General features: G+C 45.8%; 1 protein-coding gene across 1 annotated transcript in view; it reads right to left on the reverse strand.

Moving 5' to 3' along the window:
• Positions 1 to 12,183: 12,183 nt before the first annotated feature.
• The window catches only part of LOC149342397 (solute carrier family 22 member 7-like), a 60,526-nt gene continuing 56,857 nt past the window's right edge, over positions 12,184 to 15,852 (reverse strand). The window contains exons 10-11 of the mRNA XM_089544680.1: positions 14,882 to 15,075; positions 12,184 to 13,956 (exon numbers count right to left, since the gene is read on the reverse strand). Coding sequence (XP_089400806.1) covers positions 13,863 to 13,956; positions 14,882 to 15,075 — 288 coding nt within the window. The 3' untranslated portion in view covers positions 12,184 to 13,862. The remainder of the gene's footprint in view (positions 13,957 to 14,881; positions 15,076 to 15,852) is intronic.

A 15,852-nucleotide genomic window follows, 5' to 3' on the forward strand; every position in this document is an offset into this window, starting at 1 on the left:
CGTTAAACCCCTTATATGCATAATCGGTCTTTCTCTACTTAACATTCATAAATATCTGGGAGTACTCACTGTACTCCTGGCGCAGTGGTGCAGCAGTTAAGCGGTGCGCCACTGCCCTGCGATGGCAGCTGCTGCCACCTGCCATCTGCCACTTGTGCGATCCAGGTTGTCCCGGGCAACCTCACGCGACCAATCATTAATTTAACCTCCACCTGCCCGGTTTCACGAGGACGCCATCTTTTATGGGCACCATCGAGTGTTAACAAACATATATACAGACGGGTTTTCGCTCAATGGCTCAAGTCTGGCTCATGCCTTAGGAATACATGCCAACCATGGCAAACCATGGGAAAAATGATGTAGTGCATGAGCCTGATCTTTAAGTGGAAACGCTGGGTTTCCCAAACCCAATTAAAGTACAGGCAAGAATCGAAAGATCTCTACGGGACAGCTTTAGTAGACTGCAGAAATTTACTTAAATTCGAATTGAAGTTAACTTTTTTTTTATTTCAATATAAGATACAAAGATCGCGTGGATCCGGAGACTAAAAACCACACAAACGGCTCGACATGGGACACAACCCCGTACACTGGCGAAGCATAAGTTATCTGGCAAGCATCGGGGGCCGCCAGAAATCCACATCGCGTATAACATCCACTTGGTTTAGCAGGCTTTAGTGAGCTATACTCTTCCCATCCAATATAACACCAACGCTCACGACATGAGGGCTGTCAGTGACATTTCCAAGCAGTAAATAACAACTCTTTCTAATGTCAGCGTTATTTTTTAACCTATAGCATGATTTAAGTTGGGTTGGTTTCATTTGTGGTGGTTTAACGTCGCAAAGCAACTCAAACTATGAGGAACGCCGTAGTGAAGGGCTCCGCAAATTTTGACCACCTGGGGTTCTTTAACGCGCACTGACATCGCACTGTGCACGGGCCTCTAGAATTTCGCCTCCATCGAAATTCGTATCCCCCATTGCATCGCGCATAGGGCGACTACAAAAACGTAATGAAGCACTAATGCTATCGCCCTGAAACAGTCAGTGCCATGTAAGCAAACTAAGTTGCCCAATTAAGATGATTTGCTCATTATTTTCGTCGTCTCCTCATTTGGCTTACATCGGTCAATGCATTGTAAGCAAACATTTCTTCCTAAATGAATTCATTTGTTCTTTTGTTGCAGCTTCTCGTTTTTTATTCGCTTTTTCACAGCAAAGAGGTCCACTTGTAAATGAACAACAAAACAAAAGTGGTGCCAGCGCTGGCCGGACGCAATCGTGACGCAGGCACACTGCGTACAAGCCGATAACGGACACGTCAGGGTCGTAAAAGTAAGGCGCATGCAACTCTGACGAGATTTGTACGTCATAACCAGATTTGTACGTCACGTGTTAAACACGCTTGTGCTGTGTGCCGTAAAAATTGCATAGAATGGCTAGGAGAGATGGATCAATGCGTCCTATTGGGAAGGAGCAAAAGTTTCTTAGCTGTTTTCTTTTTGTGTGTGCGCGTTGCTTATCCTCGTGGAAACAATCGAGACTATATGCTCATGGCTGGTCTTGTAAATGAACGCTTCAGTTTTGATAGCATGGACAATTTTCTAAAGACAATAATTTAAAAAATATACTAATAGAGGTACACTCCTTCACAGGTAACTCAGCGCGCATACAACGACTAACAACCTTGCGTGCGATGGGGACGTAATGCATCTTAGAATATGGGTAATAACGAGAGCGACATGAACTTCAAAGAAGCAGATAATGCGTATGCTATCAAGCTTAGCGGATATCGTACAATTTTTCTATATACATTTGCGCAACATGTTGTGTAACACTAATACCTTGAAGCCTCATAAAGTTTGTGCACCAAAAAACACTTTGGGTAGTAACCTGCGCCGTAGTAGGAGGCCTCCAGATTAATAGTTTCGACCACTGCTCAGTCGTTTCCTGTTCTCTTTTCAATCTGCCACCGTCGCAATGGAATGAGGTATACCTCTGAAACGTGCAGCGTCTTTGATGATCCCTGCTCAGTTTTTTTTTTTCTGCTCTGCCCCCATGCGCTACCACTGCCGGCTGATTCCGAGTCCAAGGGAACTCCCTGCAGCAATCTGAACCTTGCGAGGCATCAGAAACATCTACGGGCCCGGTCTACTATTCCGATTACGGTCTCCTTCTGTTAAATAGCGAATCAGTAGCTCAGATAGTGTAAAGTGTATGCCCTCAATATATATTAGCTCAAAAGGGTCGCTACGATCCGCATACAGAGTAGCCAGAAAGGCGCGAACACAAACACTCTGAAGATTCTAGACCTCGCAGCTGACCGCTGATCGTGCACTGCACCACGCTGCGGGGTTACATGGTTCTCTCATAAGGCAGACTAAGCGCAAGCTTACAACGTCTTGTTCTTCTTTTACGACACGCAGAGACTTCCGACAATGCAAAAGTAGAACAAATCGGAAAATCACTGCTGCCTCAAAGAAAAGCACGTTGGTATAGGGTGCCCTCCTGGCGACGGTGAGACATAACGTCAAGGCCCCCATGCATATGCTCGTAGTACGCGCATGCGAGCTGTCTACCGCCCTCAGCGATTTTTTATCTCATCCTGACACAGCCTAACACGAAGTTGCTGTATGAGAGAATGAGCAAGCAATTAAACTAAACAATTCACATTTTCTCCCACCCATCGGTATGGTTCAGTGGCTGTAACCTTAGGCGTTATTTCGTGCGCAAAAAAAGTTGAGTAATCAGATGCATGCTCTCCCTTTGTTTTGTCTGTCCTGGGTGCCGTCGTGTAACGGTATGCAGCGATTCAGTACGCAGTTAACTGCCAACTAATCCACACAATCTCATTACTGACAACTAAATTATGCTCGTGAGTTAATTATGCAACGTCGAGCCTGCATACGTTGTTTTCAATGAAGCTGAAACGGTGTGCGCCAGCTTTCCTAGAAATAATTTGAAGCGCTGCTTTGAGTTCATTCCTGCGAGAATGCTCTCACACACTTGAAACGTCTTTAACGTCTTTTCGATGATAGAATTTCGTACAAAGGCCTGAAACATTGGGATAACTGGAATTCAAAGTGGCTTTCTTTAGGGTGTAATCGAACTGCACAGCAACCGCACGCCTGAGCAACAGATCACTTGTAAAGACCGATCTGTAATTTTGCTTCCTATTTTATGTATTTTGCACAAAGGCTGCATCAGTTATGCGAAAAATATGTTCCACGGTGCCTTGTTACCAACGCCAGCAACAGCACATGCGAAGTTACCAAAGGCACATATCTGAATACCCAAAAGTCCTCCTTAATTACGAACTTAATTCCGTGCGTAAAATATTAAAGAGAACAACTGCTCAGTACTACTTTTTGTTTTTATTTCCTTATTTTTACTAAAAGCAGTGGCTACTTTTTATTTTAGAACTTTGCAGCCTGTAACTGTGTAATCCAATATACAAGGCAATAATTGCCGAACATGAAATGCTTCTTTTTTCCACTCCATTTTTACTAGCCCTCGTAACAACAATCTCTTTCATCAGCTTTCCGGTGCATGCAGTCAACTACAGCACCTTAGGGTGACTCTCATTAAATCTCATTAAACCGGAAATCGGAAGGACGCTTCTTCCGTTTACCGAGCCTTCAGAGCATCTGCACGCTAAGCCCAGCTCTGCGACCACGACTTAATATCGCATGTCCAAGGAGAAATAACTTTCAGGCTCAGTTCTCTACCTGTCTAGCAACTTCTAAGCGAGTGGGCTTTCTGAGCACTGCGGCGCGGAGCAGAAATCAATGCATTGAGATGTGTAAGCGGACCGAGTGAGCTTTTAAAACATCAGGATACGACCGGCTGCCAGAGGTATGATGACAGCGGCTGCCAATGCGATCCTCTGGCTACGCAGTCGCTAGATAGACGCCGTTATCAGCATACTGCGGCCTGAGCGGCCTCCGCATCAGTTAGCCTAACGACGTTGATAACGTGGCAAAAATTATTACGATATGTGTGTAGAAACTCACACACACTGGACATGAAAACACTGGAAACTCGCACATACTTGTGCGTGGCATTGCAATGAACAGCCGAAGGTCGAAACCGCTAAGCCACAGCGACGAGAGTGCGTGTGTGTGCGCGAATAATTCACTATTTCAACAATTCATTCACTTTTTATTTTCTGCCGTGTCAGCTGGCTTTTGATGTGAGTAGCTTAAAGGCTCACTGGGGGCAAATTAAATTGGGCCTGTATCGACAGATATCTCGTTATAATAAAAAAAAATAATGGCGATTACACACATTCTAAATGCGGACGATGGGCCCTAGCTGTAAGGGCATAATCGCGTTTCAATCAATCGCCGATACCACTCCTCCAGGCTACTGCGGACTTCCGTCTAGGTCTCTCGTCCTCGGCAATTCGGCGAAAGCCAGCAAGCGGGGACTGACGATAACAGGGAATAGCTTTGTTGTGGAGAGGTTGCCGACGTCTGCAGTCCCCCCCCCCCCCCCCCCCCCCTCCACCACACCTTTCCGAAGCCCCCGTACAGGGGTGCTTGGCGGCGTCTACTGTTACATTTTCGCATCGCATGGGCATGGGCTGCATGGTGACGGTCGCGTCAAATAGCAGGACTCTTAGTTGGATTAGTGACGAGCCCAATGGCTCCCTGCTGAGTCGTTGGTCAGTAATCGGGCTCTGAAAGAAGCCAGCAAGCGGGGACTGACGATAACAGGGAATAGCTTTGTTGTGGAGAGGTTGCCGACGTCTGCAGTCCCCCCCCCCCCCCCCCCCCCCACCTTTCTGAAGACCCCGTACAGGTGTTTGGCGGCGTCTACTGTTACATTTTCGCATCGCATGGACATGGGCTGCATGGTGACGGTCGCGTCAAATAGCAGGACTCTTAGTTGGATTAGTGACGAGCCCAATGGCTCCCTGCTGAGTCGTTGGTCAGTAATCGGGCTATGAAAGGAGCCAGCAAGCGGGGACTGACGATAACAGGGAATAGGTTTGTTGTGCAGAGGTTGCGGACGTCTGCAGTCCCCCCCCCCCCCCCCTCCCCCCCACCTTCCCGAAGCCCCCGTGCAGGTGCTTGGCGGCGTCTACTGTTACATTTTCGCAACGCATGGGCATGGGCTGCATGGTGACGTTCGCGTCGAATAGCAGGACTCTTAGTTGGATTAGTGTCGAGCCCAATGGCTCCCTGCTGAGTCGTTGGTCAGTAATCGGGCTCTGAAAGGACGCCGCTTCATGAATATCCGCAGCAATATATTTTATGCGTTTTGTAGAAGCTTTGTTATCTAGAGTCAAAATCTGAATTTCACTGTCTTCGCGCCTTTTCATCTCCTGTCGTCATTTTTTGTATGATCAAAGGTCTGCGCTCTTCCGCCGAGGGCGGAGCTTCCTTACCTGCCGGAGAGACGCGGCTGACTGGCTGCGGCCTCGGCAGCCGTGCGACGTCTGTAGAAATCTAACCAATATCCATCTCCAACAGATCCGTAGGAGCGTGAAACGGAGGAGAGTGCGATTGTGCAAAAGTCGCCGGAAGTTTTCGCCAACATTCGCGTGCGATTGTATGCTCTCTGCTGAGTGCAAAAGTGTATTATTTGACCATTCGTTCATGGCAACACAATGTAGACATGGAGCGAGTTTATGTGCTCTCCTCAGAAGGCGTTTTAGAGCCCCTTTAAGAGGGTCGTTGCTTTCGTGGGAGTTCCTTCCCCATGAGTGCCAGGACTGTTTTATGGCTTTCGTTCCTACTTCATCTCCGTTTCTTGCGTTTTTTTTTCTTTTCCTTCGTAGCTTAGTCGTGGCGTTTGCTTGTCGTTCCTTTATTTGTTTACAACACGGACGCGGCGGCAGAGACAGCTTGAGGGCCATTGTCTTTCGTGTTCGCCGCGGACACTTCCGGAGTAAAAAAAAAAAAAACTACTACGCCTTTCTAGGTAACCTTCACCCTAAGAGTTAGCGCTCTAAGCGAGACCTTTTTCACCGAAAACGGAGATGTTATAAGCTAGAAAATACAAAAAAAAAAACGAAATACAGATGTTATCACCTGGTGCTTTCTGAAGTAGACTAGGATGCGTCCGCACAAAATTTTGAGTGCGGACCTAAGAGGGTAAACTACACTGCCATTCACTTCAAAATGGGAGTCACGGGGTCCTTTTTGGTGTGCACACCACGAGACTGAAACGAGATGCGGGAAAATTTTGAAATGTAATTTTTTTTTCTATCGGCAATAAATGCGTGTTTTACTGCCGAACAAACGTCAAAAAGCTGAGCAAGAACAGCAGAAACGAATTTTATTAAGAACATTAAGCGTACGGAATCGTCCTCCGTGTTCCTTTATAACCGCGCGCAGCGCGTATACGTACGAAATCAACTGGAACAGGAAAGGTGCAGGTTTTAGCCGTTGAACTTCATTAATCGGTTTAATTCACGCCGCTGCCTTCCCGGCAAGTGTAAGCGGTATATGAAGGAGGATCAACAGACGAGGCGATTACGAAGCTGTACCAGAAAATCACAGAACGCCATCGCAAGGTAGCATCGGCTGCCTCCAGCGATGGACATAGGCAAGACGTGCAATGCACAGAGTTGACGAGAGCGTCAGAGTGGACACCAAGATAAGCTGTCAGATGAAGAGATGAGTTGGTTAAATTTGCTGCTATTGAAGTATCCGCGACTGACGCAAAACAGGACTATATACTTTGCAGCTATTGCGGAAACACTTTATCCTGCAGTAAACTGAAATCTCCCGATGGCGGCAACCACAATGAAGGAAATTATGAAAGTTAGCGCGACCCGACCTAATGCCACCCAGAATAGTGTTGTTGAAGCTTCAGCATAGGAAACATCAAAGGTGCAGAAATAAAGAATGCCGCTGCTTTGTCCTCAGTGCTTCCTGAGAATGAACGTGGACCTGCTCTTTTTTTTCTTTGTCAGAGGCTCGCTGGTCTTTTATTCTTTTTCCCTTGCCTTTTCCGCTCTCTTGCCGCAACAAAGCAGTCGCCGTCATTTTACAATGGAGCCCTCGTACAGCGGAGAACCGGTCAAGACTCGATCCAGATAAGGAAATGACTGCAAACGCTTTCGGCCGTTTAGACCGGCACGCAGGGCCGTAAAAACTCCTCTATACTTGTTTTCCTTGTTTCTTTTTACTTGGCTCTATCCAAAGAACCTTCCAGCGAATAATGAAATGCTCAACCAACTCGCCACTCGCATAGACGATAATTCATAAAATAGTGTTTCTGCTAAAAAAAAAAAAAAAAAACTCTCTCTCCCTCACTCTCTCTCTGCTTGACTGGTTTACTCTGGTATAAGATCATTCTTTGGATATATATGCGCCGTTTTTTTAGCAATTAGCTTACATGCATCGAATCCGAAGTTATGGGTGTAGGATATTACTTTATCGAAGTTCTATTCCTCTCCCGCCTTACAACGTTACCCATTCTCGACTTCCTGATGTATTTCGGGCCAGCCTGTCAATGCCTAACAAATTTTTCAACATCTCCCATCCTCCTTTTCTCTTTCCTCGGCTCTCGTACTGCCTTTCTCTGTACCTCATTTTCTTTCTGTTCGCGTAATGTTTAACTGACCTCTCTACTAAATTACATATGCATAAATTATACCATTTTTCAACGAGAAGTAGTTCATGAACGTAGTTTTTTCATATATAGTAATATTTCACTACAGCAATCAATATAGCCGCAGATCTCTCCTCGAAACGCTTGCATATCCTTGTTAGTAATGTTTTTGCTATCGTGAAAAACGTTCCCGGTTGCTTTTCTACGGCAGTCTTGAATACTCTATGCGAGCAGTGGGCTAACTTTAAAGGAAAGATTTTGCCACACATCGGACCAATGTACCATCACCTTCATTATTTCGATAAAAGTACCTTACAATATTCCCAAAATCAAACTTGATGTGCAAGAATCCTGGGCATGAATATATTCGTTTTCCCATGTGTAGGTGTGGATAGACTTTTTTTTACTCTTTTTTACTTTTTCTGCATTTTACCTGTTTGTTCTGTATTTTTCTGAATTTTTTTGCTTCCCTTATTTTATAACCACTTGATCCTGTTTATTTTATTTTTTTATCGTTTGCAGTTGCAGTGTTGCGCTCATTGTGCCTATGTTTTCATCGTGAGTGCATTTACACAAAACCACTTGTAAGCCCCTCCTTATGGAATGCCCTCGGGCCTTTAAGCATGAAATAAATGAAATGAAAGAAGTAAACGGAGCACAACAAAGAATTGGAAGAATTGGAAGGAATGGGAAATTTGATAGGGATCGCTTGCGTGGTTTCTCATATGCACGCGAGGTTTCGTAATTTCCTGTGGGACAGGCAGGGTTACACCTTAGAGCAGAGCAGCTTGTTTTCGTTACTCATGCCTGCAGTTGTACTGTCGCAACGTAACCATTTAAACACCACTGCGCAAGGAGTGGTGTGAGGACTCCCACCGATCTATGATTGTTAAGTAGAGAAAGGCTAATTCTGCTTATATGGACACGCCGTGTTTTCGCACTGTATAACAATGTTGTTAACATTCACTTTCATTTCCTTTCTTCTTGGAAGTTCAAGACCTAAAATTGACGTAATATTCGCTGTTGAGAGCATTTAAGGAAGTGGAATAGTTTGATGCGAGCTTTTTCGACGCAGCGCAATATCTTATAAAGGCAAATCTATCCAAGTGGCCTTGTCAAGTCTGATTTAGCGAAAGTAGACTTTACGACCGACGTGGGGTACGTAATGAAAGTGGCCACTTTCTTCCCTCAATACCACTAGAAGTGGCACGCTCCTCGGATACATATATATATATATATATATATATATATATATATATATATATATATATATATATATATATATATATATATATATATATATATATATATATATATAGTTAGTTAGTTATATTGATTTTTATGGCGCAAAAGCAACTGAGGCTATGCTGCGCCAACCTCAAGGTTAGATATATATATATATATATATATATATATATATATATATATATATATATATATGCGCTGCACAAGCACCGCCTGCTTTTCCTGCATTTTCTTATTTTTTTTTTAGGGCACGCACCTCGAATACATCACCATCATCAGCCTGACTATTTCCACTGTAGGGAAAAGGCTTCTCCAATTTCTCTTCAATTAACCCTGTAGTTTGCCAGTTGCGACCCCCATATCCCAGCAAACTTAATCTCATCCGCCCACCTAACTTTCTGCCGCCCCCAGCTACTCTTGCATTCTCTTGGAATCCACTCCGTTACCCTTAGAGACCACCGGTTACCTTGCCTTCGCATTCCATGCCCTGCCCAAGCCCATTTCTTCCTCTTGATTTCGACTAGGATGTCATTAACCCGCGTTTGTTCCCTCACCTACTCCGCCCGCTTCCCATCTCTTAACGTTACATCTATCATTTTGCTTTCCATAGCTCGCTGCGTTGTCCTTAAGTTGAACCCTCTTTGTTAGCCTCCACGTTTCTGCCCCTACTCGAATATACATGGTCTGTTCTGAAAGTAGTAGGACTCATTTTGAGTTTTACAATTTTCGTACGCCTCCAGGAACGCCTGGACCGGAATGCTGTTTAGCTCCCTCGTCACGGCCTGTTGAACCACCTCTACCGATCCGTGATGTTTCCCCTCGAGCGTCGATTTTATTCTCGGGAATAGAAAAAAGTCTGGCAGGGCCAAGTCGAGGCTGTAGGGGGCTGAGACAGCGTTGCCGCCTTGTGCGGGACAAAAAATCGGGGTCCTCATTCAGATGACGAAGAAGATCCTACCGGTTGGCCTTTTCCTCCTCTGACAACACTCCCGGCACCAACTTCGCGCACGCTTTCCTCATGGGTAAGTTTTCTGTCACGATCCCAAAAACTTGGGTTTGAGGAATGCTCAAGTCATCAGCAATCATTCTGATACATCACTGTTCAGTAAATGTTTCCCTCGCTACACATTTTCGTTGGTCTTGCTGGTCGAAGGGCGTCTGAAGCGGTCGTCTTCCTCCACTCTTTCCTTATTTTCTCAGAAAAGCTTGTGCCTATCAAAAACACCTGATCTACCCATGGAAGCGTCACCGTAGGCCTGCTTAATCATGTTGTGAGTCTCTTTGCCCGTTTTACCAAGATTTACTCAAAATTTGATCGCGTATCGCTGATGCAGTAAACGCTCGACGATTCTGCGTGACGAGACGTTTCGACAGGGGTTCACAGTACAAGCGACCTCCTCTTTTTAACGGCCGAGAGCCGACTGCCCATTTTTCCCAGCATTCCCAATATCCCCCTTCAACGATCCTGCACGCGCAGACCACCTCTCGTCCGCCCGTTCGCCCAGGAAAAAACCAGTAGCCGCCTGCTTTTCCTGTACTTTTTATTTTTTTGGTTTGGCTTCAGTCAAAACGTTCTTCGCTTGACCCCCAAAAGGAACATTTCGCAAACAATAAGCCTTGGTTATCCTTTAACTGCTCAAGAAGCATCTCCAACACTTTCCCATGAATCCGCGAGTATGACGTATACGAAGTACGCATCAGCATAGCGATAATTTCATGTCTTTACGAAAGTAGACGAAATTTTCCTGTGTGTGCCTTGCATAATTTATTCGCATCCTATAGTCACCCTGTAGACTGATTATTGTAATTTTCCTGAGGAATACCTCTTTTTCATTTGCTCTAAGAAATGTGACCATTGAGCCAGCTCGCTTGAATATAATCGACCTCATACACAAAAAACCTTCTCATAGATAAAGATTGTCCGCTGCATATTAGTTGCAAAAAAGTTTACTCTTGTATGCTGGGCCAAACACCGCAAACCAGCAAAACATCAAGTCGTCCGCGCAATACCTATAGATCCGACATACCGTATATGTTCGACTAAAGACAGCACTTTCGATTTTGCCAATTTGGCAGAGTGCGACCCTTACACGAAAGCGGCATTTTTCTCTTCAGTTTTTCAGTTTTATTCTTAAGAAAGGGCCTTCTTGTAGCATGCAGGTTCTTCATCGCTATCGCTGTCACCGGAGCTCGGACCGAACTCCTCACCACCCTCGTAAATGAAGCAATTATCGATTGAAACTATTGCAGACTAAATTCCTGTGACTCTAAAACAATTAACAACCCAGTGACAGCGCACATGACGAATTGAAAATCCAAGAGCTGACAAGGTGAAGAGATGCTTTTCTAGGCGTCCGCTCGGCGTGGCTTCGTGATTGGGCGTCTCCACTCACTTCGACTGCAAGCGTCTGAACTGTGCTTTAAATTGAGCACTGCAGCTTCTCAGCGTTGCAGGATGGAAGATAATCATAATGATAGCAGCAGGCTGCTGTCGTCATTTGGTGGCTCCCCGGGGAGCTTTTCGTGCAAAGAAACTTATACACATGGGAAGCAGTCGCTATTTGCAGTCTTCTGTTTTGCAGATTATCGGCTCCCGAGTTGGGGGCAGCAGGCCATACACGAGCGCAGCCCTTCATCGATTGCCGGTGGGAATTCATTTCTAAATCGTTAAAGAAACATATGCACGGTTCCATCTGTGCGTTTCCAATATTACTCACGTGACACGTTCCCAGCTCAGCATCTGCAGGAGCCACGAAGTTTTTTTCTGGTCGTACACACAGTCCAGCCCACTTAGACGGGCGCAGTTTCAACGAGCGATTGTTCATTACGGATGATGGCGGTGATACGGTCGGAATTTGTATTGGGACAATGGAGCTGCGTCTCATATCAAATGAATTGTGTCCACACAACTCGACTAGAGCGAACGACGAAGTGATGAAGAATCTCGTCTCCGTACTCGAAAAACTCACTGCAGGTGTGACTCGATATGTGACGCGCAGGAGACCCGCACCTGTTCCCGCTATCACCTACCGCAAATAGCGTCATTGCTTCTTGCTTTTCCGTCCCTAAAGCTGCTCGTCGATAACAAGGGTATCGGCGAGGAGCACGTGACTGCGCTGATGACGTCGGAAAGCACAGTGAGGGGCTGCATTTATATGCATAATGGACTTCTCTAAGATATGGAGAACAATTTAGTCTGATTGAACTGTTGGCTGTTGTGGGGGAAGTCCATTTACTACGAACATCGGATACAACGAAAAAAAGGCTTGGGATCATAAGGTTCATTCTAAGGGAGCTCGACTGTATTGAATATCAGAAACTTTCTTACCATAACAACAAGCATCGAGCATGCAGGATAAAAATGCCGCGATAGCTCCACATTAATTTTATTCGCTTAAAGATCACAAAGACCACGTGAAGCTGTAACGGGTGCACTATCTACAGCATAAGAAAGAACATGTCAGACAGAACTCAGTGCGCTCTTTCGAAAGTCATTTCTACCATCTCAACGGAGATAATTATCACATGTAAGCATAAACCGTACAAAGCAACTGCTAACGGCAAGGGGATTCAGGGGAGCATTTTTTGCAGGTATCTTTTCTGAAACCAAACATAAGCAATATAAGAGTATGTAATTGCACTAGTTGCTAACAGGAGAACATGACGAAAAACAGCGCGTTGAAAACATACAGGTGAAAGATGACATACACACAAGGGCTTAATGGCTTAACCTCGTTAAAGTTTAAATAAAAGCTTGGTTTGAAAATGCACAGTCCTTCCGTATACAAACAAAGTGTGGCCAAGTTATACACATCTACGAGCTACGTGCACATTATGTACGTAAAAGCACTCGCACCAGAAACGTCCTGAAAAAAAAAAATCAATTGTCTGTGTCCGGACAAAGCCTATTTCACTCATAAATAACCACACTGTACTTCATTTCCTTGTGTGGAGAGCGTCGCTTCGGAATCGTCTATGCCAGTCCTGGCCGAGGTTTTTCAGTTATGTGCACGGTTACCTCGACAGCAGCCTGCCGAACTCAATGTGCGCGTTCCTTGATCCCATCAGGAGCTGTAACGCCGGCAGCAACTAACCGCAGTACCGTCTTTCTTCGTAACTGCGAAGCATACAAAGCGCGCTTTTGTAGCGTGAGCTACATTGGCCACAGTCTCGCCGTTTCACGTACTCCCTCCATCAACCATACTGCGCATGCGCGAAGAGCGAGTGACGTCACTGCGCACAGCTGGCGCGCCTCGCCGCGCGTGCTCGCTGCTGCTGCCGCCGGCGCAGAGCCACGTGACGTCACTGCTCACGCTACGTATATCCTGCCATAGCAGAGCTAAGCCACTGCCAACTTTTTTTGTGTGCATTATCACATGCCAAGACCCCAGGAAATCATTACAAGCAGTGGCCTCCAACTAAGGCAAACGAATCGCAGAAAACACCGATTATATGAGCTGGTGCATCTCGGAAAATGTTCTGCAGTCGTTTCTTGAATAAGTATATTACTACGACAATGTCTATAAGTATCCTAAACCTATTAGCACGCGTGGCCAAATTTAACCTTACCATATTCCTGCCCCGCCGCGGTGGCTCAGTGGTTACGGCGCTCGGCTGCTGACCCAAAAGACGCGAGTTCGATCCCGGCCGCGGCGGCTGAATTTCCTGAAGGCGAAATTCTAGAGGCCCGTGTGCTGTGCGATGTCAGTGCACATTAAAGAACCCCAGGTGGTCGAAATTTCCGGAGCCCTTCACAACGGCATCTCTCATAGCCTCAGTCGCTTTGGGACGTTAAACCCCAATAAACCAACCTTGCCATATTCCTTCTAGAAATCAGTACACCGGTCCTGGATAGTTAGTCTTAGTTAATGCAAATGCAGAATTTCTGATACACAACGTCTGCAGCGGCGCAGCATGGGTACATAGCTTGGTAATTCGAGGAGAAATTCCCTAAGCGTTTGTACAAAATTCCAGCTCAGCGCCTTGCGATGCACTTTGTGGTCGGTAGCTGCGAACTTCTAAGCCGCAGATTTGTCTTTTCCAGTCACATCAAACTGTTGTATCACCACTAAGAGGAGTCAAAGTCTCGCCATCTTCTTCGTTACAATTCTGTGTCGCTGTTCCGCGCTGTTTCTCCAGCAACCTGCAGTGAAAGAATAAATACTGCATGAAGTATGAAGCCGACGAGAGGCTGTTACGCGAGGACCCATCTTTCGTGCGATCGCATGTATGATCAAGGATCAACTCGTCGCACTTTTATCATGCTTCATTTTCAATTAACCCTCTTTTTTTAACTTCAGTGTACCTCAGGGGATAGGCCTCTCATTTAACCCCAATAGTTGAACAAATCTGCATATTTTATTGTCTTACCCGAGTAACATGCCAAGGAATTCCAGACAAACGCATTTTTTTTTTCAACTGGAAGTTGTTTACGAACGCAATTTTTTCGCATATCTAAGATAGCAGCATAAAAATCAATGAATGTGCTGATCCCTCCACGGGACGCTTGTAGCTATTTATTGTCAAAAAGCACCCATTTTGTTTTCCATGGCAATCTAAACCACTCGGTGCGAGCGGAGGACAAACTTTAAAAACATGGCTTTGCTACGCATCGAAAAGTTAGACCATTTTCATCACTATGTTCATAAGAGTATCTTACAATATTCTACAATTGCTTCGCAATTAAAGTGATCTCCAAGAAAACTGGCCTTGGTTTCTCGTAAATCACCTGAATAACTTACACGCAATTCCAGTTTTACAAAACAGGGTTGCTGTAAGACCGAGATAGTTCTAACCCAAAATCCAACTTTCGCATCTGACAGTCGCACTGCACTTAAGCATAAAAAGTCAATGTTCTCTAGAACCTTTTCTCCTAGTGGTCTATGCATGTAGTCTCAAACCGTTTTATTATTATCATTATTATTGCTTGACCTGGCCATGCATTTTTTGTGTCGGATGTTACAAATATCGCTTAACCGATCACTCATTGAGTGGAGTACCACCACCCACATCCTCCAAAGGTTCAATTCAGGTCGCTGCTATACGAAATGCAATCGACTCGCACGCACCGGTCTTGCCTCGCGCGTCTGGCCGCCGATATGGGGCAGAAGCAGAGCCCTTGGTCCGTGCCGAAGTTCTCGCCGTCCTCGATGCTCTGCGGTAGCGCCTGCTCCAGCGTCTCCGGCAGGAAGAAGGCCATCACTGCCGCGGCCACTGACAGTGCGCCCATCACTATCACCGGGGTGTAGGTGTCGCGCTCCACCTGCCGGAAAGTGGGCTTGCTCTCAAGGCTAGCAGCCACAGGGGCCGCAACTTGCAGCTATTGAAAGCACGAACTGATGGGCGAGTTGTTTTTGGAACACATTGTTCTTGGTGGTTGGTCAATCCCGTCTTTGATAAAAGGGCTTGGTAGCAGGCTGCATGGCAGGGTGACTGGCATTTGCTGCCTATCAGCCCTGGCATCATTGGCAGTAGCAACAGCCTGTGACGTCCAAGGAATCGCTCGGGACAAATTAATGAGTGAAAAGCAACAAACAAATGCGTCTGGAAAGGCATCGTTCTAAAATGTGGCTGCAAGAATTTAGTTTTGTTGCGCCAGCTGAAAAAACACTACTAGCAAGAGCTTGAATCCGGGACCACCGCCTCTCCGCAGCAGTATCTCTACCAATTAAGCTAGAGGCCTAGCATTCTTCAGGGCGAAATGAATTGGCCTGCAACTCGTGACGGGAAATGGTATTAGGCCTACTTCAGGGTGTTTTCAGGAGCAATACGTGAGCAATTCTAATGCGTTTAGCACTGTAAAATGCGAGCTAGGCGGTAGCATGGCTGGCGACAAACATCGTTGGAGCAATAAAATGTCTCGGAACAAACATTATCGGTCAGTAGGAATGAGGAGCAGCCTGTAGACGTGCTATGCCTGTTATGCAGGTAAGCGATGCTGTGAAGTAACTTTCTTGTATACCTTCCGAAAGGTCACACCTATATGTGGGTGTCACCCAGTGCACTACACACGAGGTGTTTCACTTCGTTCATCGTACAT

This window comes from Amblyomma mixtum, chromosome 5 (assembly GCF_055824585.1).
Source record: "Amblyomma mixtum isolate Tamu chromosome 5, ASM5582458v1, whole genome shotgun sequence".
NCBI classification, from domain to species: domain Eukaryota; kingdom Metazoa; phylum Arthropoda; class Arachnida; order Ixodida; family Ixodidae; genus Amblyomma; species Amblyomma mixtum.